This window comes from Equus asinus, chromosome 14 (assembly GCF_041296235.1).
Source record: "Equus asinus isolate D_3611 breed Donkey chromosome 14, EquAss-T2T_v2, whole genome shotgun sequence".
Classification (NCBI taxonomy): Eukaryota; Metazoa; Chordata; class Mammalia; order Perissodactyla; family Equidae; genus Equus; species Equus asinus.
In genome coordinates, this window is record NC_091803.1 from 49,254,607 (window position 1) to 49,279,952 (window position 25,346).

At 64.9% G+C, this 25,346-nt stretch overlaps 2 protein-coding genes across 16 annotated transcripts; both read right to left on the reverse strand.

Moving 5' to 3' along the window:
• Positions 1–125: 125 nt before the first annotated feature.
• WDR90 (WD repeat domain 90) lies at positions 126–16,815 on the reverse strand. 12 transcript variants are annotated; one of them, XR_011494411.1, is made up of 43 exons: positions 16,688–16,815; positions 16,318–16,409; positions 15,998–16,174; positions 15,798–15,906; positions 15,363–15,533; positions 14,964–15,078; positions 14,813–14,880; positions 14,333–14,487; positions 14,036–14,254; positions 13,832–13,894; positions 13,525–13,593; positions 12,779–12,889; positions 12,562–12,707; positions 12,433–12,490; positions 11,887–12,005; positions 11,584–11,727; positions 11,370–11,500; positions 11,185–11,301; positions 10,697–10,932; positions 10,313–10,452; positions 9,958–10,088; positions 9,310–9,440; positions 8,768–8,929; positions 8,450–8,578; positions 8,094–8,224; positions 7,971–8,011; positions 7,659–7,790; positions 7,334–7,516; positions 6,893–6,990; positions 6,252–6,354; positions 5,864–5,985; positions 5,521–5,680; positions 5,227–5,417; positions 4,972–5,140; positions 4,720–4,831; positions 4,353–4,524; positions 2,218–2,340; positions 1,884–2,092; positions 1,640–1,770; positions 1,392–1,535; positions 1,196–1,315; positions 996–1,080; positions 126–531 (listed from the first exon to the last, which is right to left on the reverse strand). XR_011494411.1 is itself a non-coding variant. In XM_044747401.2 (43 exons), exons 1-43 carry the CDS (start codon positions 16,695–16,697, stop codon positions 374–376), a joined length of 5,517 nt encoding a protein of 1,838 aa, XP_044603336.2. In that variant the 5' UTR covers positions 16,698–16,814; the 3' UTR covers positions 126–373. The 12 variants fall into 12 exon arrangements, 9 of the variants coding, with proteins under 9 accessions (XP_044603336.2, XP_044603335.2, XP_070341405.1 ...); XM_044747401.2 differs by having other exon boundaries at positions 1,884–2,058; positions 7,729–7,824; positions 16,688–16,814; XM_044747400.2 differs by having other exon boundaries at positions 1,884–2,058; positions 16,688–16,813.
• Positions 16,816–17,319: 504 nt separating this feature from the next.
• MCRIP2 (MAPK regulated corepressor interacting protein 2) lies at positions 17,320–22,733 on the reverse strand. Of its 4 annotated transcripts, XR_011494412.1 has the most exons (6): positions 22,570–22,733; positions 22,357–22,474; positions 19,524–19,659; positions 18,561–18,688; positions 18,272–18,373; positions 17,666–18,051 (listed from the first exon to the last, which is right to left on the reverse strand). XR_011494412.1 is itself a non-coding variant. In XM_070485326.1 (5 exons), the coding sequence occupies exons 3-5, from the start codon at positions 18,654–18,656 to the stop codon at positions 17,335–17,337; spliced, it is 915 nt and encodes a 304-aa protein (XP_070341427.1). In that variant the 5' UTR covers positions 18,657–18,688; positions 19,524–19,659; positions 21,989–22,248; the 3' UTR covers positions 17,320–17,334. The 4 variants fall into 4 exon arrangements, 3 of the variants coding, with proteins under 3 accessions (XP_070341427.1, XP_044603182.1, XP_044603180.2); XM_070485326.1 differs by lacking the exons at positions 22,357–22,474; positions 22,570–22,733 and adding an exon at positions 21,989–22,248 and having other exon boundaries at positions 17,320–18,051; XM_044747247.2 differs by lacking the exon at positions 19,524–19,659 and having other exon boundaries at positions 22,570–22,728.
• Positions 22,734–25,346: the final 2,613 nt, after the last annotated feature.

The following is a 25,346-nucleotide window of genomic DNA, read 5'->3' on the forward strand; positions in this document are numbered from 1 at the left end:
TTTTCCCTATAAAATAACGTTGCTCTCCACTGTTTCTTGGATTTGCCATGGCATGCTGGTCCCAAACTGTAATTTTTTGGTTTTTCCAAATAAACCCATTTTGCTGGTAAAACAACTGGCTATTTTGAAGGTTGACACAGTACCCACGTTTATTTGAACTGTACAAGGTAGAAACACAGCAAAGCCGTCGGGTAAAACCCAACAAACACTTCACGTACGCTCAGGGTCCTGACGACCCACACCCGGGCCTGAGCCCCCGAGCCGTGGCTCAGCACCAGGCCCTCGGCCAGGACGGCTTCTCAGCCGAGCCTCTGCCCAGGCCAGGTGCCCAACACGACCAGGAGGGTGCACAGGACCCCCGTCCCTGCTGCGCTCAGCACCCCGTGACCTCCCACACCAAGATCTCCCTGTGGGCCGCCGTGAAGAGCAGCCGGCCGGCCGGGGTGAACCTGCACAGCCGCACTGAGTCGTTGTGGCCAGCGAAGTCCTGCACGGCCCCCGAGGTGCAGTCCACCAGCCTCAGCACACACTCTGCGGGCAGAAGGCACGGCGCTGGGCCCAGGCAGTGGGGCGCCACATGCACCCTGGCCCCCTCTGTGCAGCTCCAGGGCCCAGGGCCCCCCCAGCCCCCCCCAGCTCTGTCTCCAGCTGGGCGCCGGCACTGTGTGGGGGAAGCTGTGTCGAGAGACCAGTGCCCTCCACGCCCCAGGGCTCGCTACAGCAGGACTCAGGGCAGTAAAGCTGAGGGTGGGGCCATTAGCACTGGCACGTTTGCCTCTGTTCAGGCCCCAGTGCCATGTGCTGCATGTGGCCCCACCCCCCTCAGCTCTCATCTCCTGACCCTGTGACCCGCCCCGGAGCAGGTGTCCTCACCCCATTTCAGGGACCAGGAACCCAGGGCACGGAGGGGAGAGGCATGTCTCAGTGTGGGGGCACAGCTGAGCCCACTCAGCCCCACTCCAGACAGACCTGAATCCATGCCCAGCAGCACTCACCAGCAAAGCCAATGGCCATGAGGCGGGCCCCCGGGGACAGGCTCAGGGACACAGCAAAGAAAGGCAATGGGATCTTCTCCACCACCTGCAGGCAGTGAGCGTGAGGCCCTGGGCAGGGGCTCTCATGGCCCCAGGACCTCCCCCTCCCCAGCCCTGGGCCCCCGGCCACGGTTGCCACATGGTGGGGGGGCTGTACGTACCTGCTTGTGGCGGAGGCTGTAGAAGATCACCTCCCGGTGCACGCCAAGGCCCGCGCACACCAGCAGCGCCCCATCCCAGGGGCAGAAGGCAGCGAGGGAGGGCACTGGGCAGCCTGGAGCCTGTGGAGGGGCGCGGCACACTGTGGCGGGGTGGCCAGGCACTATCCCTGCCCGCGCAGCCACCAAGCACTCTTACCTCCATGAGGGCGGGTGCCGGGAAACTCAGCCAGTCCACGAGCTCACAGTGGCCCTGCGGCCAGTCAGAGGCCCAGATGCTGACCCGCTGGTCCCCGCTGGCAGCCAGCCACAGGTCCGTGCCCTCCACCCCAAAGTCTCCATCCTGGGGGTAAGAGCCAGTGGGTGCCTTCTCCCCACCCTGCCCAACTCCTCTTCCCTGCTGCCCCCCCCCAGGCCAGGCCCTAGTGGCTCCCGAGGCCACTTCACCTCCTTGCTTGCGCTCTGGATGGTGGAGATTGGGGCACCCCACTGGTCACTCAGCACACGTAAGGTCATCCCCGTGCACAGGCGGCTCACGGCCACAAGCCCATCCTTGTCTCCAGAGAGGATGGTCTGACCTGGGCCAAGCAGGGGCCACACTGTTACCCCATTGAGCCCCCAGCCCTCAGCCCAAAGGTGTCACCTGGGCCAGGCAGGGGCCCTGCTGTCACAGTGAAGCCCTGCCCCTCACCGTCAGCAGAGAAGGCTATAGCTGTCAGCGCAGCCGGATGGGGACGCATCTTGAGCTCCATCGCGGTTCGGGAGATGCTAAAGACACGCAGCGTGCCATCACTGTAGCCCGCTGCCACCTGTTGCTGCTCTGGGCGTCCACAGGACGGGGGGCTCCAAGCCAGGCAGAGGCAGCTCTGGGGACCCACGGTGGGGAATCATCAGCAGCCCCTAGGGAGGGGATGGGGGCCTGCTCCAAGGCCGCAGACAGACCCCAAGGCTGGAGGAGCTGCCAGAGCCCTCCCACAGACAGGCAGGGCTGGACCACGGTCTGCTCTGCACACGTCCCCGAGTACCTGGTTGAGAACCTGGAACTGGATGACCAGCTCCATGCTGGCCAAGGACCACACCCTCACGCTCCCGTCGTCACTGCACGTGGCACAGTGGGACTCGCTGGGGCTGAAGGCCACCTCATTCACCTGCGGGGAGCCAGACAGCCCCACCTGAGACCACATGGCCCTCGGCAGAGGGGACACAGCTACCTCCATGTGGCCTAAAGAAATCGTCCTGAACTCCCTCCCGAGCGTCCCTACACTATGCCTGGGTGGCATCCAAATCACGAGAAGCCCACCGGTCAGTCGAACCTGACCACCCACTGGTTGAGGTGCCACAACAGGGACTGTTCTGGCAGAACCTGAAGCTGGGTGGCGTCCCTCTGCCCCCAGGGGCTGCAGACCGAGGTAAAGGACGCTGTCCCCAGGGCCCCGGCTGGTGGCGCGTGTGGTCTCTCCCGACACCGCTGTGCACACAGCCAGGGAGAAAGCTGTTGTGTGCTTACTGAGAAGGAAGATTCTGGCTGCAGGATAAAGCAGACACAGATGCTATACACCTATGAGGTAAAGTAAAACGGCCTAGTCCTGAATCTGAGCTTCAAGTGTCAAGTATGAACTCGTGACGTGTTTTATCTTAAGAAACAGTAATTTAGCTCTGTCCGACTGAGAAGCGATGGGCCCCTCTGGGACTCAGGCCACTGCCTCTGGGTCTATTTCCCACCGGAGGGGCCTGGGGCTCTGGGAAGAAACAGCCAAGTCCGGGCCCGGGCGCAGCCTCAGAGGTAGAGGCTGGAACACCTGTCGTTCCACAAGGGGGAAGTCACCGGTGAGCACTGGCTCAGGGCAAGGGCTCAGGACCCACGTTCTCATCCTGGTGGATGGACAGACACAACTGTTCTCCCTGTTCCATGGAATGGTATTTGGCAATACGAGGAGTGAAGCACTGACACGTGCTGTAACACGGACGAACCGGAGGACACTGTGCTCAGTGAGAAAAGCCGGGCAGAAGTGACCACATGGTGTGCGATTCCATTTCTGTGGACTGTCAGGAACAGGCAATCCACAGACAGGTGGTGAGTGCTTGTCAGGGGCCGGGAAGGGGAATTGGGGCTGGGTGCTAATGGGTATAGGGTTTCCTTTCGGGATGATAAAAATGCCCTAAAATTGACTGTGGTAATGGTTGTACAATTCTGTGTATAGATCAAAAATAACTGACGTATGGCCTGTGAATTACACCTCAACATAAAACTGTTACCAAGAGAACAGAAAAAGTATGTAATCCTCACCCATCCTACACTCGATTTCTTTGATGACTCCCATTATCTCTGGACAAATAAATACAGATTTAAAAAAAGACCCAGGAGCCAACTCAAAGGACCTGCCCCCCCGCCGAAGACAGGACCACAAGCATCAAGAGAAAAGTGACCATGGGGAACCCGGACCCGCATGTGTCCATTCTCCAGCTCTTAAAGACACTCAGAAAGTGAGTTTCTTGGCTGCTGTTGGCGGGCGCTGGGACCGGTCCAACAAGGGACAATGATCAGCCCTGCGCTCCTGTCCCGGCTCCGTGCAGGAGACCCAACAGCTCACAAGACCACTTCTCTCCTGAGGGAACAAGGCAATCAGACCCCTCCCAAACCGTGAACCCCACCAGAGTGACGGGTCATTCCAGACGAGGGAACCACTGAGACAGCTCCCCCAGGAGGAGGGGACATAGGGACTGACCAGCCCCGACCAGACCCTGGCCTGGCCTCCAGGCCTCTCGGACCCCAGGGAACACAGAAGCAGAGAGGCATGGCCAATCTCGACTGTGGGAGGATCCAGGAGGAAAGACCTGGCTTCTTCAACAAGTAGATTACAAGGGGAAAAAGCAACAGAGGAAACAGGAAGGAGCAGAAGACCGCAAGGCCTGCGGGGCTGCTGCGAGTGGACACCACGTGGACCCCATGTCAACAAGGGACGAGCGTGCGGTTCTAGGCACGTGGAGGCCCTGGCCTCAGAACTCCTGGAATGTTCATGTATGAACTGACCCGACAGCCGGGCATGGACTCGGAACCACTGGGGGAGGGCGGGGACGCAGGGACACATGCAGCCCCACTGCCCTGCCTCTGTGCGGGCTGGGGATCCCCTAGACATCAACGGCGGCCTGGAGGCCTCACCTTGCTCCTGTGGCCGCTGATGAGGTGGGTGCTGGTACCTTCGGCCCAATTGATGTACCACAGCGTGCCTGCCACGCTGCCCACCACGCCCATGTCCATGCTGTCATGGAAGACGGCGCTGACGATGGCCCCATCCAGAGTCAGTTCACGCTCCATGAACACAGAGCTGGACCTGCGGGCAGGGCAGTGACAGCCTAGGGAGCCCGGTGCTTCTGGGGCACGGCCCTGTCCTTGGCTGGTGGCCCGCAGCACCCTGGCCTTGCCCAAGCACATTCCCACGGAGCAGGCCCAGCTGGTGACGGAGCGCTGGCCTGTGGCCCCGGTCAGACCCCAGCTCCCAGGCATGCCGAGCGATGCGGCAGCTCACCTGGCGCCCGAGCCCTTGCGCCTCAGCTCCAGCATGGCCTCCACGGCCCACAGACGCAGCCGCCCACTGTCACTCCCGCTGACCAGCCGCACGCCCGAGCACAGCAGCACTCCTGGGAGGTGGGAGGTGGCGTGAGTGGTTCCCCGGGACACCCAAGACTCAAGACAGGGTCCCACTGCCCCAGCATGGGACTCCCAGGGAGACACCAAGCTCTGAGCTGTCAGGAGCCATGAGGCACGGTCAGGTACCCACCAATCTCACTGTCGTCTGCCTCCCAGGCCAGGAAGCAGCAGCAGGCACGCGTGTCCCAGACGCAGACCTGGCCTGTGTCGGAGCCACAGTAGAGCAGGGGCATGGCCCCGTAGCACAGCGAGGTCAGCTTGCCCGCCCTCACCTCCTCAGGGATGCGCTCTCGGTGCACCTGGAGGGACACGAGGACAACATGGGTCAGCGACATCCTGGGCCCAGCCAGACCGCCTCCTCCATAACTGCCCTGAACCCTGGCACCTGGAGGCTGACGTCGGCCCCACGCTGCTGCAGGAGCCACAAGGTGATGGCACCCTGGCCCACGCAGGCGAGCTCTCTGGCATGCCACGGGTTGAAGGCCACGCCATGCACCGGCTCTGGGAGGCGGGTGGAGGACAGGAGCTCGTAAGTAGACATGCTCCACAGGGCCAGGGTGCAGTCGCCATCGTACCCTGGGGGAGACGCACAGCGGCCATGTCAGCTGCCCAGGGGTCTCAGGACAGGCAGGGGAGTCCAGAGGCCACTGCCCTCCGCCTCCCCGCTTCTCCTGCTGACCCAGCGTGATGAGGAGCCTGTCATCCGGCGAGAAAGCCAGGGCTCGCACGGTGGGGTCGCGGTGAGAAATGAGCTGCCGGCAGGAGCCCCCGGGCACCTCCCAGAGGCGGATCTGGCCGCAGGAGGCCGTGCTGCTGTGGCCTGAGGCAGAGGCCAGGACCTGGTGGGCGGGAGGGTGGGCAGTCAGCAGGGAAGGTGCCGGGGTCCGCGGGCCCACCTGTCTGTGGGTGGAACAGCATCCCCTGCACTGATCTGGCAGGGTCAGCCAGCCAGGCCCTCGAGAAGCCAGGCTCCAATGTGCACCGGGGTGCCGGGCGTGCAGGGCAGAGTGCAGGGCGGGCACCTGGGCGTCGTGGCTGAGGGCCAGCGTGGAGATCTCCTCAGGGTGGCCGAGCCAGTGCTGCTGGGCACCAGAGTGCAGGTCCTCCACCACCACTAGGCGGCCGCACGTGTACGCGAAGAAGCCTGGGGGCGGGAGGGCGCCCCGAGCTGCTTAGCTGCAGCCCAGCGCATCCTCCCTCTCGGCTTCCCAGCCACAAGGGCTGCTGCTCAGCGCCCGGAGGCCAGAGAGCCAGGCGGTGTCACCAGGGGGACACATCCTGCCCCTCAGCCAGGGCCCCTCCTGTCCTACAGCCAAACCACCCATGATGTGGGCGCTCCCCTGCCCTCCCTGAGGCCTGTCCTTGCAGTGGACAGAGCTGGGCCCCACCTGGGTGAGCTGTGGCCCCTACCTGTGTCCGGCCTCCAGACCACATTGGCCCGCCCATTTCCACTGTAGCCCACGACAGCCTTCAGGTGCAGCCGCTCACTGCTGGCAGGAGGGGAGGAGACGCTCTGCAAGAGAGTGGACCCAGGACGCTGGTGCCCGCACAGCACCCAGACAGGCCGAGGCTCGGGTTCTGCCCCATCAGGCCGGGGAAGTGGGCACTCCCAGAGGAGGCAAAGCCAAGAGCCTGCGCCCGATGCCTGCACACAACAGGCCAGGTGGGGACGGGAGCGGGATGCAGACAAGGACAGGCAGGGAGACACGCGGGGGTACCTGGAGTGCGGGGAGCCTGGCAGGCAGGGCAGGGTGGAGGAGGCGGGGGCAGAGGAGGTGGGAGGGAGCCAGGACATGGGGTGGCCAGAGCAGGCTCAGCAGGACGCTACCCCAGTCCAGTCTGGGATACCGACAGTCTTCACCGGCCCGGCCAGACCATGGGGCACAGGGTGGCGGGGTGCTCACGGGGTGACTGCCGTCAGCTTTGGGAGCAGCCCCAGGAGAGGCCAGGGCACCATGGTCCCAGAAACCACAGGCTGTGCCACCCCACCCTTGGGCCCCCATGGTATCTGCCTGTGGCAGGGCTGTGAGGAAACCCCCGACCTGGCCGACCTTGGCCAGTGAGGAGGCCTTGCCCTGTGCCATGAAGGGCTCACAGGAGTCCGGGTGGGCGGCGGGCTGGGCCCTGGCTCTCCTGGGGCTCTGGGCACCTACAGGAGAACAGGGAGGCTGAGGGACGTCAAACCCACTGCGAGACCCTCCCCACACACATTCCTCCCAGCCTGCCGCATGGGAGAAGTGCCTGATTTGGTCAGACACTCGGGTTCGGACACGTAGGGTCAGCTGGCACAAATGAGCTACATCCCACTGCCCGCTTCAGGCTTGTCCACTCGCCCTCCAGGTGACCATGCTCTGCCTCACAGGGCAAATCCTGATATGTCAGGGGCCAGAGGGTCGCTCTGAGACCACCTGGAGCCCACGGGGTGCCCGCAACTAGGCCTTGGTCCAGTCATGAGCATCCCCACCCTACCCTGCCACCTCTCCCCTGCTTACTAGGCTGGCCACAGGGGTGGGGGGGCATGCTGAGGCCCCAGGAGTCCCCTGCAGCCCCACAGGCAGCATCCACAACCCCGTCAGCCTCCTTCACCAGCAGAGCTGAGCCTGAGGCCTGGCGGAGCCCCTTGGGGCCGTGGCTCTCCTCAGAGGGTCCTTCATCATCTGACACAGAGAAAGCACCTGGGGGGGTGGGGATGCCATGAAAGGAGGGAGGGAGCTGCCAAACCCCTGCCCCTCCCCCAGGTCTGGAGCAGTGAAACACGCGAGGATGGCAGCTGGACGCACGTGCCTGCCCAGGCCCTCCCAGGACCCCTCCCCTCACCGTCACCGCCCTCAGGGAGCCCAGCACAGGGGCCCAGCCGGGGCGGGGATGCCTGGGATGGCACGGGCACCTGCCACTGGGGGAGCCCATCGGCCCCGGACACTGTGTCCTCCAGTTGCCTCATACCTGGGCCTGAAGACAGAGGGAGCCAGGTTGTGCTCAGGTCCTGAGGACAGCAGAGCACAATGTAGGAGGTGTGCCCAGCCCCCTAGCCCCACCCCAGCTCTGCACTGGGACCCCCAGAAAAAGAAGCAGCTGCAGATCCAGAACCACATGTCACCACTGAGCAGCTAGCATTGTGGGACCACTCACCAGCCTCACAGGCCGGGGGCGCCCCGGGCGAGCCTCGGACACTGCAAAGGTGACAAGAGAGGGTGTCGGGTGGGGAGAGTGCAGCAGAGGCGTGACAGACGCGGGGCGAGGGCAGACACTTGCCTCTCTGGGGGCAACCTCTCGGTGGGGGCCAGGATGTCCCAGAGGAAGATAGCGTCCCCCACGCTGAGGAGCTGCTGCTGGTTGGGGCTGAAGGCCACAGCCTGCACCGGCTCTGAATGGCCGATGTACACCTGGGCGCAAAGAGTGTCACATGTGGAGACCCCTGAGGTGCAGCCAGGGATGCCACTGTCCCCCCAGCCCCAAGGCCTGGCCATCAATCCCTATACCCACCAGACCAGGGGCAGAGCGTGCGGCTCTTAGGTGGCGTCAGGCCCCAGTGGGCACAGGGCAAGCCCGGGGCAGCGTCCTCAGCCCACCCTCCCCCTACCCGCAACACGGCTGCCCACAGCACACACCTGGCAGCCGAGGTTGGCCTGCATCAAGTAGTCCCACACCTTGATGGCCCGGTCAGCAGCCGTGAGCAGGAAGCGGCCATCCCTGCTGAGAGCCAGGGAAGGGCAGGCCGTGGGGTGGACACCAGACAGCTGCAAGAGAGCATTCTCGTGGGTGAGATGGGAGCACACAGGACCCCAGACAGGGGAAGCCTCCCTTCTCGGAAAATGCCACTTCTCGGGAACAGCAGGCGGCCCCCACTCCTCAAGGTACCGTTGGCACCAAGACCGGAGCCAGAAGGGAGGGGCAGGCCAAGCTGCCAGCCGCAGCCCTGGGCTCACCTCCCGGACCATGCGGCCTGACGTGGTGTCCAGCACCACAACTGTGTTGGACGACGTGGACACCAGCAGGTGGCCAGGAGGTGCGGGGCCGAAGCAGACAGCCACAGCCGAGTCCAGGCGGCTGCTGGTCACGTCCAGGGCGCTGATGTCAACCCGCAGAAGCTGGGGGAGAGCAGCAAGTAACCGCCAACCATGACTTCTGGCCAGAGCGTGCACCCCAGAGCCAGGGCACAGGAGGCAGGCAGCCTGGGCACCCACTGAGCACCCCTCCCTGCCAGCCCGCCACAGCTCACGTGTCCTCTGTGCCTGTGAGTGAGGGCAGCAGGGCAGAGTCCTCTCTGGAGGGAGCATGTCCTCCCACCTGTCCCCTCGAAACCCTTGTACTCCATGGCTGGCCAAGGAGAGCCCCTGCCCACCCTCTGCCCTAGTAGAACCCAGTGAAGCCACACGGCAGCCAGAGTAGGGGGTATCCACAGGGTCTGCCGGCCAGGCAGGCAGGGCCCCACTCACACTGGACACACAGAAGGTTCCAGCTGACTCACCTCGTCCAGTGAGGCTGTGTCCATGATGGTCACCGTGTACTTGGAGGGACCCACAAAAGCCAGCAGGCGACTGTCCCCACTGACCACCAGGGCATTAGGGCTCGTGTGGGCGTCCTGGCACACCACATTAGCTGCCGGCAGCACGGGGGCAGGTGGTCAGCTGGGTGGGGTGGGGGCACCTGGAGCAGACATAGGTTGGCACCCAAACCTGCATCCAACTACACAGGACCCCAGCCCAGGGCGGGCAGATCCCTCAGTGGCGGCCCACAGAGCCCAGGCGAAGGACATCAAGACACGAGTGGGCACCACATACCGCCAAGAGAACTGGGGGTCCTCCTGGGCCAGGGATGACCACCAAGTTACTATGGCCATGGGAAGGGGCAGGCCCCTGGGCTGACCCCCACCTGCGGGCCTGGCATTCCGACTGTCTGTCTCCTCCTGGGGCAGGGCAGGCACAGACCCTCACTGACCTTCAGTTTTGGGGGGCTGGTGAGTCCTAAAACCATACTTCCCCTCGGGGTCTAGGCAGCGAGACCACAGTAGGAAGCTTAAAGCTATCATCAGTGAGCACTGGGCAAGTCCCACCCCACAGGGACCTGATGAGGGGACAGTCAGGAGACCAGGGTGGGGCTGGGCATGGGGCCTGACCTGCCACACGCAGAACGCGGCATTGGGTGGCAGCACAGTCGTACTGGGCCAGGGAGCCCCGAGAGCAGGAGCTGAACAGGAAGCTGCCGTCGGGGCTGGTGGCCAGGCCGGTGACAGCTCCTCGGTGACACCTGCACCACACGGGGATGCCCACTGCCTTGGTCCTGAACTGTGCCATCCCAGACCTTCATGGCTGGGCCTGGCCAAATCCCCAAGGGGCAGTGCAGGACAGGGGCTTCCTTTGGGCGGCCCTCTCCCACCCTGCCCAGCCACCCACACATGCCAGGGGACCCCACACACGACCCAAGCTTCCACCACGGACATCTATGGGGCCAGTGGCGGGCTAGGCACCCACCTGTGCTCCACCAGGACCTCAGTGGCCTCCAAGCTGAAGGAGCAGACGGCCCCGCCACTGAAGCCGCAGAAGAAGGTTGGCTGTGTGGGGTGGAAGGCGATGGCACGTGGGGCCTCCTTGGGTGACGTGAAGTCGTACAGCTGGAGGGTGGGGTCCGCGTGAGAGGGCAAGGCTGAGGACTACTGACTGGCCACAGAGCCTGACAGCCAGTCTTTCTTCAGGTGGCCTGAACCCTTGGCCCCCACACATATGCGGAAGGACAGAGGGCACCCCAGGCCTCCCCCACCAGCCCCACGTGTGCCTCGGCTCCACCCACAGGGCCTCAGTGTGGCCTCGGTCCCCTAGTCTCTCCTTCCTCGCTGGCTCCCCTCCAGCAGCACCCACCTGCTGCAGGGTCACCAGGTCCCAGACCCGGACAGTGTGGTCCTGGGACACAGTGGCCAGGTGCTCCTGCCTGCACTTGGTGGCGAGGGCCAGCACCAGGGCAGTGTGGGAGCGCATCAGCACGCTGTACTCCCGGGATGGGACGTCCAGGAAGCCCAGGTGGCCCGAGGAGGTGGTGGACAGCACACGCAGGCCATCGGGGCTGACGCAGACCGAGCTGATGGGGCCCTCGTGCTCTGCAGGCAGGGGACCAGGCACTAGGGCCAACCTGCGCAGGCTGCACCTCCCTCCCTGCCCTCCCAGGACAGAAACTCTTTACCCAGAGCCCCGTCTCCCTGTGGGCTGGGACAGGCAGCTCCCCCATGACCACCCCCTCCTGGGCTCAGCAAGGGTGGACCTCAGGGACCAGGCCATAGCCCCTTGGAGCCCCCGACTGCAGTCCAGCCCAAGGACCACCCGGGGACATGGTCCTCCTGCGGCGGCCCCACCTGCCTCCAGGAGCACGGAGGAGAAGTCCAAGGGCCAGAGGCGCAGGTAGCCATCCTCTGAGCCCACGGCGCACGTGACCTGGGAGACACTGAGGCTGCTGATGGCGATGCCGGGGCCTAGGGGGCAGGCAGTGTCAGCCCAAAGCATCGAGCTGCTGCCCCCAAGCAGCAGGGGACCCACCTACCCGAGCTGAAGGTCTGCTTCTTTGGGAGGGGGCCGCTGGGAGTCTGTGTGGGTAGGAGGCGGCGAGCATGTCGCACAGCCATGTGCTGGTGGTCGATCTCCAGGATGTGGCCACTGCGGCCGCACACATAGCTGCCAGGGGAGGTGACATGTGAGGACCAAGAAGGCAGGTGGGAGCAGGACTCTCCTGGTCAGGGAAGGAGAGCAAGGCTCACAGTGTGCAGCTGTCCAGGTCCTGCCCAAAAGCCAGGTCAGTGAACTCCAGCGCGTGGTGCTCCCCTAGGTCCACGGCACAGGAGCGCAGCCCCCCACGTCGCAGCCGCCACAGTCGCACACCACCCCGCCCACACGATGCCATCCTGCAAGGGTAAGGGAGGATGAGCGCCACCCAAGCGCCGCAGGAGACCCGAGGTCAAGGACGGAGAGGAGGGACAGGACCGGTGGGTTGGCCCCCAACGAGGCCCAAGGGCTGCCGAGACCCCATCCCAGCACCTCGGGTGGGCGGGCTGCCCAGTCACCTGGTTTCATCAAAAAAGGCGACCTTGAATGCCTGGATGTCAGCGTCAGTGTGCACCTTCGTGAGAAGGACTGCCTCGCCACCTCGCCCCACCTGGGCAGTGTCCCAGGCCACCACCACCTGCAACAAGCCCACGCTGAGCGCCCCCAGCCCGGCCTCCACCAGGCCTCAGCTCTGCCTCCCACAGAAACCAGTTCAGGTGCCTGGCTGGTGAGGGTGTAGGGACGTTGGCCCCCATGGCCCGGAGAAGCCCACACATGCCCGACCAAGCCCCTGCAGAACAAGACACCGACCCTCAAGCAGAGGGAGGCCCCAGGTGAAACGCCAGCTCTTCAGACGTGCCCGACCTCAGAGACGCTGACATGTGCGACACAGCCAGCTCAGTGCTACAGAGCATGCCGCCCAGCAGAGCGGGGCCAGCTATTGAAGCACCAGCAGAAAGGGACACTCTACAGTTGGCTCCGTCCGAGAGGACTCTGGTGAAACACGAGACCCTCCGCCTGCACCCTGGGACGGGCCACTCCACCTCCCGGCCCAGCCCCGTTACCGTCCTCCCGTGGCGGTCCTTGCCAGTGCCGCAGAGCAGCGCCCCGCTGTCAGAGAAGCTGCGGGGCGAGAGGAGGGGGTCAGCGTCGCCGGGGCTGGCACCCACGCTGCTCAGAGGCCCTGCACCCACCTGAGGGAGCAGACAACATGGACCGGGCTCCGGAAGAGAGACAGGCAGGCCCCGGTCTGGAAGTCCCAGAGGCGCAGCATGCTGGGGGCCCGTGCTTGGGCTGAGGCCAGCAGTGAGTTGCTCCCGTCCAGCGCCAGGGCAGAGACCTGCAGAGGCAGCAGGTTGAGGCGGGGGTGTGGCCTCCAGGCCGAGTCACCCTGGCCCGGGGGGGGCCCACCTTGTCCGTGTGGCCAAGGAAGAAGCGCTGCTGCCGGGTGTCAACGTGCAGCATGACGATGACCGCGTGGCAGGGGTACACGACGGCGGCCCCATCCTTGGTCCACAGAGCCTGCACACAGGGGCCAGAGGCTGAGGTCATGGACTGGTTGGCCTCATCTCCCCCCAACACACCCCTCCCCATGTCACATGCATACAAGTCACTGAAAGAACAGAGAAAGCACACGTATGTGTGAACACACAGATACACACATGTACACGCAGAACCTCCCCCATGCCTTGTCCACAATACAAGACGCTGGATTCAGGTCACAGAAGATGGGAAGGCCCCCAAGGACTTGGAGCCTGGGGCCAGGAGGGCCTAATAAGCTTCCGACTGCCCCCCCACCACAGGGACCCACAATCACACCCACGCTGGTCCATGTGGCCAGTCTGGATCGTGGCTGACAACACAGAGCAAAGCTGTCAAGAGCAAGGGGGGCCCCGGGCCTGTGGAAGTTTGAGTGCTCGGGCCGGCGCTGACCCGGCTGGTGCCCACAGAAGGACGAGGGGAGGCCTGCAAAGGAGGCGCTGGGGAAGCACCCAGGAGCCGCATGCGGACACAGGCAGGTCCAGGGGTGAGGGACCTGACATCCTGAGAGAGCTCAGATGTCCACGCAGCTACCTCAGGGGGACACAGGGTCTTCCCGCTGCGCCCTGTGTGTGTCTGACGCTCACACAAGCCAACAAGCGCATGGGACGCCTCACCCATCTGGTGCTGTGGCCCCCGAAGCCGATGACCCCCTTGAGCCTCAGGATGGGGTCTGGGAGGAAACTCTGAAACAAACCCCCAGTGAGACTCCGGGAGGGAGGCCCATCCCCTTGGGTCCACCCCACCCCCGGCTGCTCCTGCCTTCCGAGAAAGCCACGCGCTCCTGGGTGGTTGCTTTATGGCAGCAAACCAGGATTCCGGTCACAGTGCCAGACCCTCTAGGGACCCCGGGTCCTGCCCCTGCCTGGAGCCCCAACACCACCTGGGGCTGGAGTTGGGAGCGGTATGCCAGCCCCTCCTTACTCTTTGTTGAAAGCAGTTCTTGCCCAAAGCTGCCTGCTGCCCGCTCTGCTCTCTGCAGGGAGACTGGAAGAGAGAGGACCATCAGAGCCCAGCACGCACGGCTTGTGGGGAGCACCAGCCCAACAGCCCCCAACCCCTCTCTCATCAAGGGCCCCCCACCCCAATGGCATGGCCCACCCTGCCTTCCTCAGGATGGGCACTCACCTCATGCGGGGCCACATCCTCCGGGGCCACAGGCACCACAGCCAACTCATGGGCAGACACATGAACGTTGGTGCTGTTCACACATTTGTCAGTGGCCTCTGCCCAGGCCGAGGGCTCTTGGCCACGGCCACTAGGGCCACCCACACTGGAGACCTCCAAGCGCTCACAGGACATGCTGATCTCTGGGAGGGGCCTGGGTGCCGAGGGGACTCGGCAGGACTGGTAGGGGACAAGCACCCGTCAGCACCCTGGGGTCATGACCCCCAGCCCCATCTCCAGGGGCACAGGGGCACTCACAGCTGCAGGGTCATGCATCTGGACCTCGGGGGACATGCTATCCTGTGTGGGCTTGTTGAAGGGTGCTGGGTGAGGGAGAAGCCGTGGCACGTGCCCCAGGAAGGCCGCCGTGGAGCTGAGAGCTGCCGAACCCGTGGAGCAGAGTGCAGAGAGGCCTGGGGGGGACGTGGCCACAATGCACTGGGCAAGGGGTGGTAAGGGGCAGCCATGGCCCCTGGCGTCACCCACCCTCCAGGAGAGAAGCCATACCAACAGCTGCAGCCCACCCTTCCACCCCCGTGCCCCGACAACCCCTCCCAGCTGGAAAGCTGGAGGCTTCGAGGTGCCCTGCACACGACCTCCCAACGGCTCTGGGACCCCGAGACGACCTCCAGGATAGCCCCGGCTCCTGCAGGCACCACACTGCCGGGCCCCCCTCCCGCTGAGCTGTGGGCAGCCTGCAGGCCTCAGCCCAGGGCCCCACTGACCCCACAGGCCCACCTGCCTCAGGAAGGGAACCGCTCTTCTGACCCAGCGTGGAGACTCCTTTGGAGCTGTCGCTTGGAAACCTGGGTGGGGAAGAGAGAATCAGCACCCAGGGGCCGCTCTGCCCTCCCCCGACCCGGCCTCCCTAGGGACAGACAGAGCTCACCGGATGTGGACATAGCGGTCGTGCCAGCTCTGCCCCTTCGGCACTGGGAATGCCATTTCTCGTGGCATGGGGGTGACAGGCAGCTTTGCCCGCCGGGCCTCGGGGGCCGTGACAGCTACGAAGAGCAGCATGGCTCCAGTTTGAGAGAAGCCTGTCCAGCTCCCTCTCCCAGCCCAGGCAAGACTCAACACCAGGTGCCAGCAGGGCATCGCCAGACCCCCACAGGTGCCTCGGGAGCTGGGAGACATGTTCACCAAGTACCAGGGATGTGCTCCCCTCCCCTGCCCCTGGCTGAGAACCCAGGGTGGGAGGAGGGGAGAAAGGAGGGAGTGGAGGCCAACACACAGGGAGTGGGAGCAGGCTGCAGGCTGAGCACAGGGCGTGGGGCATGGCCCTCACCGGGGTCGAAGCACAGGTCGCTGGTGTAGAGGTTCCTGACGAGTAGGCTGGCACACAGCCTGATGCTCTTGAGGTGTCCATAGCGCCGGTTCAGGTAGACCAGGAGAAGGTCGTGCAGGTCGAGCTGCAGGCAGGTCCAGCGGGCGCCAGTGGGGGGCACACCCGCTGCGTCTGCAGGACATGAGCCAAAGTCAGCACTGACCCTCACCAGCCAGCCCACAGCACCCGTCTTTGGCCTGCCCCCACGCCCAGGGCCACAACCACTTGTCTCCCCACCCAACTCCCTGCCCCCGGCTAGAGGGTGCCCCCCCAGGCCATGAAGGAGCCTGAATAGGCCCGCCAACCTGCGCGAGAGCCAGCACTGCCTCCCTCTCTGCCCTCAGGCTGCCTCTCCTGGAACATCCATGCCCCATTCACACCCCACCTCCATGTCACCTTTCCTGGGTGTTCCGGCCTCACAGATGAAAGGGAACTGAAGCCACGTGGCCGTGGACTTGAACTCCTTGAAGAGGCTGGAGAAGGACACGCGGATGACCTGGCTGTCCTGCGGGGACAGAGCTCACCGGTGAGAAGGCGAGAGAGCATGGCAGGAGCGCAGGGCCCCCACGTGCAGCCCCAGGTCCCAAGCTCCGCACCTCGGTGGACACGTCCAGGTGGATGACGAAGTGCCTGGGGGGCAGGGGCCGGAAGAGCACATACAGGTATCGTCCTGTCAGCCCCAGGGACTGGGTGCCGGTTCTGGGGAGCTGGATGTAATTGCTGGCAGAGACGGACCCCCGGACGCGATACACGGTGCACTTCAGGGTCTTGTCCTGGAGGAAGACGGGAGCCAGCGTCCCCCACAGACCCAGGGAGCCTCGGGAGGGCACGACCGCGGGACCTTCATGGGGTGCCACCATGTGCACCAGAAGAGGAGGGGCCCCTACCTCCTGCTGCCCGGTCTGGGCCCACTCACCATCACGGTGGCCACGTCGCCCTCCTTGGCGGACCGCTTCCACTCGTCCACCTTGAAGTGTCTGAAGACACTGAGGAACGGGTGCTGCCACGCTGGGGAACAAGCAGGCATGAGGCCCTGCCCCCAAGTGCCCGACCCCGTGCGGGGCCTCGAGACCCTCGGGGGAGAAGACCAGGAGCTGGGGCCGCGCGCTCCCGGCGGTGACAGCATCCACAGTGCGGGGCCCCGGCCAAAGGTGTCTCGGCACCGACCCTCCCGCGGGCCCGGGCGGCGCGGTCGCTGCGACGCGGCGCTGGACCCCGACCCCGGGCCCTGCCCCCGGGGCCCCGGAACCCCGGAACCCCGGACCCCACCCGCCACGCACCACTACCTCGCGCCATGGCGCCGCCGCTCGCGCTTCCCGCCTCGGCCGCCGCGCCCCACGCAGCGCACGCAGCGCGCGCCTAGCAACCGCCGCCTGGCAACGGCGCCACTTCCGCCACACAGCGACGCCAGGCCACGTGACCACATGCGGGGGCGGGGCCGGGCCGCATGACCGCGCCGGGGCGCCACCCCCATCGCAGGTCCACGGCGTCCCGGGCGCCCCGGGATCCTGTCCAGCCTGCTTCGGCCACCCTTCCGCCGTCGCGCCCCAGCTCCTGCGGCCACCCGGCAGCGGGGACCCTAGGGACGCTCTCTAGAGCGGCTGTGGGATGCGGGGAGGTTCCTGACTCGGGGGCGCGTCTGTATATCCGGGATGAGACGCACCCCCGTATTTGTGGGGCTGCACTTGGCAGGTGCTGTCTGCACCCGACAGCCAGGCTGCCACCCCAGCCCCCGCTGCTGGAGAGCCCTCTGGAGGCAGCGTCCACACCGGGGTATTCCACTTTGTCTTGTGTCGGCCGCAGGCAAGGTCACACTGCTCAACAGGCAGTGTCCCCCAGGGCCCTGGGGGCTAGGCAACCCGAACTCCCACACTTGTGCCCCTAGACCTGTGGGACACCTTCGCCCACTGTCCCACAGCCAGGCCTGGGCGATTCAGACACAAGACCAGGCGTCCTGAGACCAGGCCCCAATTCTGGATGGCTGAGATCCCGCCCCAGGGCCAGTTAGGTAACATGTCTGGGCCTTGAAGGGGGAGTGGGCGTCAGGTCTGGCAGGGTGGGGTCCACAGACTTCCAAGCAAGATGAGCTGGCCCCGGCATCTCTGTCAGGAGGACACAGGAGGGCAGCTGGGCGAGAGGCTGAGGGCTGGACTTGGGCAGAGCTGTGGCCTTGGGGGATGGGGCTACAAGGGGAAGTTGGGCTGGGCCTGGTGCTGGGACACAAGGATCCACCGCCACACGCTAAGTAAAGGACGCTCCAAAAGGGCAGTTTTTTGATTTTATTATCCTGGAGCTCCTCCCTGCCAGCCCCAGGGGCTGGTCCTGGGGCACAGTGAGCAGGACTGAGGTCAGACAGGTTCACCCCTGGCCCTGGCAGCCTGGGACAGCTGGGCCAAGGGGTCAGCAGGTGCAAAAGTCCAAATTCTGGCACTTCAGGTGTGGCTGGCGCCTGGCCAGGCCCAGGGTGAAGCACGGCCTGCCGTGGCGGGCAGACAGGGCGCCATGGTCCTCTCCTCGCAGAGGGTCCGCGTGGGGCAGGCCCAGGCCCTGCACGGGCAGCATTCCTTCTGAGGTGGCCACTAGGAGCAGTTAGTGATTCTGGCCAGGAACTGCTGTGCCCACCACTCATCCAGGTCGATGGGCACGAAGTCTGTAGGCAGAGCAGAAGGCTAGGCAGTGAAGCCCCCCCCACGCAGTCGGCCTCTCTCCCCTCCAGCTCACAAGCCCTTCACCCGGACCCCCCATGTAGCAGGTGCCAGGAAGAAGTGGGTCAGGTTTGTCCCCTCCCCAATCCCCTGGGGTTAAAATCTAGCAGGGCCCAGGTCAGGGTGGGAGGGAGTGGAGGGGACTTGGAGGGCAGGGGGGCTCACTCTGTAGCCGGGGGTTGGGGGTCCTCTCCACGTACTGCACAGGCCTCGGCCCACTCTCACCGGCTGGGCCACCACCCAGCTGCTGCTCCACTTGTTGCCAGGCTATGGGGAAAAGGTGGTCAACTGAGCCAGGGCCGTGGCACCCTGGACCCCAGCCCAGAACTGGAAGTGGGTAGCCTGCTGGACAGTCGCAGGACACCCAGGCGAACCCAGCCTTTTGGCTGCTGTGTCAGCCTACAGTCGGAAGAAGACCAGTGGCCCAGGCCATGCCCTCGGGCCTCAACACTACCTTCGGACACAAATCGGACGTTCTCCTCGTGGGCCAATGTGTAGGTCTCCTGGGTCCCCTCGAGGGATGGGGATGTGGTGGGGGGCCGCCGACCATTCACCCGATTGAACACAAGCCTCGGCCCCGGACTGTGGGAATAGGGAGAAGACGGTCAGCAACCATGCCAAGCCCAGGTGCTACCTGGCAGAGCTGCAGGAGCAGCCTCAGGCCACACCCACTGTCCCCAGGCCAGGCCCAGCCTGGGGCACTTCCCCAGACCGCAGGACAGTGGCGTGCTGTAGCTGGTGGGCGAGGCCTGTCTCCAGCGGGCACGAGCCCCCGGCAGCTCAGCTCACCCCTGCAGCCCCTGGTCCTGAGGTAGGCCTGTGACTGCAGGCCGCGGAGGCTCCCAGCTCTCTGGGTCCCAGATCCCCGGCAGGGCTCCATGCTCCAGGCACACAGGTGTCCCTCAGCCAACCCCACTGCCACCTCCCCTATATTGGCCAGGCCTGCAGCCAGTCAGGCAGTGTCCTGACCAGTGCCACCAGGTCACCTTGTCCCAACCCCACGTGCCAGGCACAGTTCTTAGGCACCTGCTCCCCCACAGAAGCTTTTCCGAGTCACGGACACCTGCAGCATGGGAAGAAAGACCCAAGCAAGAGCCAGGCGGCCTGTGCCCTTCCCTCTCCCCAGCTGCCCCAGGCCCCATGGGGACAAGCCCCAAAGTCTGGTCTGGTCAAACAGCGAGGAGTGCGGGTGGGCCATCCTGAGCGGGGCAGCTGTGACGGCAAATCGGGCCCATCCCTGCAGGCCCCAAATGGGGTAACGCTCTTGCCCACAGGGGCGGGAATGCTGAGAGAAGGGCTGGCCCCTGGGTGCTGGAGCTCAGCCCCATGGGCACTCGATGTCCAGGGAGGTGCTGGGCCCAGCCCTGTGCACACGAAGCCTAGGACGGGGCCGTGGAGGGAGCAGGGCCGCACCTACAGCAGGAGGTGGGAGCCGGGAGTCCTGGGCTGTACGTGCCACTCCGCCAGGCACTCGCGGTCCCGCCGACCTGCTCGCCATCCTGGGCTCAGGTGCCCCACCGCCGCTCGGGGTTCCTCCTCGGCTGAGAAGGGCACTAAAATAAAGAGGAGCGTCTTGAGGGGCACCGGTCCCACCAGCTCCAGGCCGGCAGGGTCTGGTGGCCACAGAAAATCTAGAGAGATGGGGCTCCTCCCAGGCCTGAGCTGCACAAACCAGAGGAATGTAAAGGTTCGTCTCAACTTGGGCAATCCCCTGGCCTGCCATGCAAGGCCGAAAACTCTAGGAAAGTTTGGAGACTGGATGTTGAAGAAGGGGCAAAAAAGGGAATTGCAATCAAGGGTTGTGGAATCACAGGGACCAAGGCACTGGCCTGGTGGGGCACAGAAGGGGTCCCAGCAATCTGGTGCCTGCCTGCCCCCTGTCCCCTGCTGGCAGTTATGGTTACATAAGGCTGCTCCACGGGCCCTCTGGGGAAAAGGGCACTGGCTTCCACGCGCACCTGTGGACGAAGGCCACCCTGTGCCCGCTCCCAGGGACACTGACCAGCTGACCTGCAGGCAAGCTCCAGCTGACAGCGCCTGAGTCCCTGCTCAGTGCGACACAGGCATCCTCTCGCTTAATCTCCTCCATGACCCCCCCGGGAGACCACCCACCCCTTTTCAGCCCAGAAACCTGGGCTCAAGAGGGAAGTGACCTGTCCAAGGTCACATGCTGTGAGTGGGTGGCAGTGTCAGGACTTTACACACCTGTCTGACCCCAAAGCTGCCACCAAGTACAGCTCCCAAGCCACCTCCCCACCCACTGCAGCCTGCTGTCTGCCCCTGCCCCGTCAGGGGGTCACATGCCCCGTTTTATCTTCCCCGCAACAGCTGACATCTCGTTTGTCCTATTCTCTCTCTCTAGTCGGGAGGGAGAGCTCATCAGAGGCGCAGACCCATGAGGGCTCTTCACGACCACAAGCAGCACCCAGACCCAGGCCGGGCAACAACACAGGCCCGCACATTCAGCCAGTCACTGAGTGTTTGCGGCGCGCCAGGCCTGGAGGACGAGCAGTGGCCCCTGCACCCCCTCCCTCCCAGAAAGGCGCTGCAGAGACAAGAGCAGAGAAGGTGGCAGGAAGTCTTGGAGCGATTTTAGAGGGTGACCCCTGAGAAGGTGCAGGAGTGGGGCTGGGGGCTCCTCCGCGGGGAGGACCTGCTGGCTGCTGGGACAGTGCGGGGGTGGGGGGCGCCGCTCAGGGAATGGAGAGTGACCTCGGAGGGAAAGGGACAGCAAGGCCAGCACACACTCTGAGTGCTCACCACTCCCCTGCAGCCAGCAGGAGACAGCGGCACACAGGACTAGGGGACCCAGCTCGTCAGCACCCTCCTGTCCGGGGACCTGGCAGGCTGCTGTGTGCGGGCTAGCTCAGGGCCGGCTGAGGGCGGGTGTGAGGCCTCCAGGGGGTTTTAAGGGCTCTGCACCATCTTTCCCATCTCTTTCCCCAGCTCCCTCAACTCTGCCACACATGCCCCCTGCCTCCCCGAGCCTCGGGCCATGGAGAGGGTGGCAGCGGGTTTCTCCAGGTAAGGGGTGGCTCCCTGCCTGCGTGACCAGTGGTGTCAACACACCTATGCCTCATTTCCTCCCCTGGGAGGTAGGGCAGCTGTGAGGACCAAGGCCAAAGTCACAAGACAGTGTGACAGCACAGCCCAGGTCCCGGGGAACGGCCCCCGAGGCCCCATGCACCTCCCTCCCCAGGATGCACCTGTGGCTGGCCTGGACCGGCTTCCTCACTAGGGTCCTGCCCCACATGGTCAACATGCCCCCAGCAGGAGACCCCTGGAAAGGGCCTCAGCCCAGAAGGGTCCCCACAGGCAGTGCGATCTGTGGCACCTGGGGCCAGAACTGAGGGGGAGGGGCAGGCTGGGGCCCTACAGCACACTACTCCGGACCTCCTGGCCAACAGCAGAGGCTGTCTGTCCTGGCTTGGGAATCTCTCCTTCCACACACCCTCCTCCTGAGCCCCTCAGCACTGCCTCAATGGGGACAGTCTGCTGCACCCACTCACAGCCTAGGCCAGAGCCTTGGGGCCTGTGTGGGCCTAGACCACAGCCCAGAGCCCAGGAAATGCAGAGAATGCATGAAACCGAAGGCTGAGGGCTCCAGCTGAAAAAGTAAAAGGTTCGGCCCCGGTGGGTGATGTGGCACCAAAGTGGTGGGGTCAAGCCTCTCCTCAGACTCTGCGGCACAGACATGACCGCTGGTCAGGGAACGACAGGCTCTAGGAGCCCCCAGCATCTTGGGGTCCTCCAGCACCCAACCAGGGTATCTGGGGTGAAGGGCAGAGAGGGCAGCGGTCCGGCAGGGCCGGAGGGAACCACGTGCACCTCTCCTCCAGTGCGCAACGCAAGCAAAGGGAGGGAGAGGCCAGGGCAGCTTGCCTCAAACCTTGGCCTGGCAGCCCAAGGTCGCCCGGGGCATCTGACTCAGCCGCCTGGAGCTCCTTCGACCCAGCTGGTCGGCCTTCTCTCCACTGGGGGTCCCCCGGGTGCCCTAGGGCCGGGAGGCATGGGGGTCCACGAACCTCTGGCCCAGCCAGGTGCCAGGTGAGGCGGAAGCGCAGGGGTGCGGGAGCCAGTGCGGCCGCGCTGGCGGGACGGAGGCGGCGCGCCCCTGCCCCGCCCCCGCGCGCCCCGCTCCCGCCCCGCCCCGCGCATGTGGCCGCGGTTCCGCTAACCTTTCCCCAAGGTCACCCTCCGGGCCCCGCGGCGGCCGGCGGGCGAGGGGGGCGCCGGGGCCGGGGTCTCACCTCGACAGGGGCCAGGGTCCCGGCGGCTGCGCCCGCGGGGGCGGCGGGGTGGGCGGCGCGGGCTGCCGGCATTTCAGGAGCTCGCCGAGCCTGCTCTCCACCTGCTGCTGCGTGGGACCTGCGGGCACCGGAGGACGCGTCAGCCGCCTGCAGACCCCCGGGACGGCCACGGCGTCCGGACCCCCCGGCCCTGCCCGCCGCCGCCCTGCGCACCTGTGCGGCGCTGCGCGACCAGCTTGCTGGGCCCCTTGGTGATGGTGTACATGGTGCGGAGGGGCCTCCCCGCGCGCGGCCGGCGGCCAGATCCCGCGCCCTCCGCCCGGCGCGCACTTGGCGGGCGCCGAGGGCGCGGCCCCTTTAACGGGCTGCCGGGCGCGGCCGGGAGGGGGCGGGCCCGCCACACGCCCCCGGCCCTTAAAGGGCCCGCGCCGCTCGGCCGCCCGGGGGCACGAGGCGGAGGGCTGAGGTGGCGCTCGGCCCTTTGGGAAACCGGCCGCAACCAGCGCCCCGCCCACACGGCCCAAGGCCAAGGCCGAGGGAGGGCCCTGGGGCCTGGGACGCTGTTTGCCGCCCGGGTCCGGTGAGCCGAGGCGCCCGCACCACGGGCCAAACTCTGGGCCCAGGCCCCTGCGGGGTCAGTGGTGATGTCCAAGGAGGTGACGGCCCTGCCCTTGCCAGGCGCTGGGGGTGCTGGGTGTGGACCCTGGAAGCAAGGGTGTTCCCACTCATGTCCGGGAGGCTCAGCTCAGATGATTTCGTGGGCCTGGGCCACTGTGAGGCATCACTCTTGGCCTGCGTCTTGAGACAGAAGGGGTCAGAGATGAGAAAAAGGGGATCGGCCCCCTGGGTGTGGACAGATACCTGAGGCATTGGAAATCTCCTCCCCTCCCCCAGGTCAGGAGCAGGGGTGCATTCTGCTCCCAGTCTCAGGCACTGTGCCCGGGTGCACCCCAGCTCCAGGGCAGAGGCTGCTTACTAATCCAACAGCAGCGTGGGACTGGATCCTGGGAGAGACGTGGCTGAGGCCGCCTTGCCTGTGTCATCCTGCAAAGGGCAGGGCCGTTAGGCCCCCAGGCAGTGGGGTCTGCCACAAGACCTCCTGTAGTGACAGTGCCTCCAGGCACCGTCTGTGACCTCCAGGGAGCATGGGGGCCCAGGACCCAGGCCCACCCTGCCTGGACACAAGCAGTCCCTTCTAGGTGGGCTCTACTCACAGGGTTTCCACAGCAGCCCAGGTGGGGCAGGGGGACCACAGCACTGGTGGGTTTGGGAACTCGGCAGGAGGCTCTGTCCTCCTCCATTTAGTTGGGTTCAGTCCTTAACAAATGTCCCCCCACCGGAGAAAAACTCTGCTCAGGGTCATCCGGGAGTCATGAAATCCACCTTGAGGCTCATGCAGCCACCTCGGGCCCTCAGACCCCTGCGCTGCTCCCGCAAATGCTTGAGGAGGTTCTGTCCAGCTGGCACCAGGGCCTGGGGTGTCCAGGGGGCATTGTCTCAGCCCGGGAGCTGGTGCCCCAGGAGCAGAGGGACTTGCCCTCAGCCAAGTGACCCAGTGGGCTCCTGAGCAAACCCAGCCCAGCTCTGCCACACCCTACCTTTGGAGGGGGCCTGACGCCTCCCACCCAGGCAGGGCTGAGAGGCCAGGACGGTGGAGCGGGTCTTTCTTGTCTAACCTCCAGACAAGCAGAGCACACAACATGGAGAGGAGTGGTGAGCGCGGGGGGGGGGCGGGGGGGGACCAGCAGGACCGCCACCCCACCTGCTCTGTGCTGGCCGCATCCCTCCGGGCTACTCCATGTGTCTCTGTGGCTGGTAGGGGTGACCAGGCCTGCTTGGGGCCCCTCAGGGGAGCTTGCATCCTGGGGTGACTGGGCTGTCTTGCCTCTTCTGTGCCCCTCCACAGCCCTTTGGCTCTGCGTCCTGTCCTAAGCCAGGCTGAAGGACAAGGGTTCCCTCCCCAGCTGCCTCCTCTGCAGGACCAGGCTGGGCTGGGCTAGGCCTAGATCTGTGACCCTGAGAGGGGAAGGGGGCTGGTGAGCCCTGCTGCCCAGGCAAGAGTGTGTCCAAGGAGTCCAGGCCTGAGTATGTCCCAACCCCAGGACCCTCACTAGCCGGCTGGCCCCTCCTTTCATCCCTGTGATGCCATCCCTTGTCCCTCCCCACAGCAGTGTCAAGGCTAGCCTGATCCTGCATCATCTGCTGGCTGTCTGGCCTCTGCGGTGGCCTTGAGCATGTGGCTCCCTCATACACTAGGGAGACACCATAGGGAAGGGGTCTGGGAGGGCGGTGTCCCAAGCAGAGGGAGCAAGGCCCCGGTGTGGGGGAGCGCATGTCCCCGCAAGCTGACGGAGCTCTCTGAGAGCTCCTTTCCCCAGGCCCCTGTGGACGAAAATAATCCATAACCAATCTATAAATGAAAATTTGGGTGAGTTTATTCTGAGCTTAAATCTTAGGATCATAACCCGGGAGAGTCTTTCCACAAAGGAACAGAGCACTCCAAAGAAGTGGGGGTAGACAGGGTGGTTATATACCCCCAAGGAGGGTGTTTCGCATATGATTGAAATGTCCCTCCCACAATAGTCACAAGATTGCCCTGTCTGCACAGCGCTTGATGGACACAGCAGGTAGTGGTCTGCTATCTCGGTGGGCATAGCAGGAGGCAAGTGTATTGTCTCCAGCTGGGCGGTCACAGGTGAGCGCAGCAATCAGTTTCTAGCCCAAGGAAAGATACTTAATCCTTAAGGAGATGCCAACGTTGGGAGGGGGAGGGAAGTTGCACCTTTATCTCAAGGGCCTTTGCTCTTGCCATAGGGAATCTCTAAAGCAGATATACAATGCATGCTCAAAGGCCTCCGTCAGGCCCTTTTGGAAAGACAAGGTCAGGCCGAATTAGGTTTACATCAAATGGCTTCCTCATATATTCCAATATATCCTATTACTTGCCATTTTTATTTGTCACCCCCCTCAGGCCAGCATGGACAACAGGT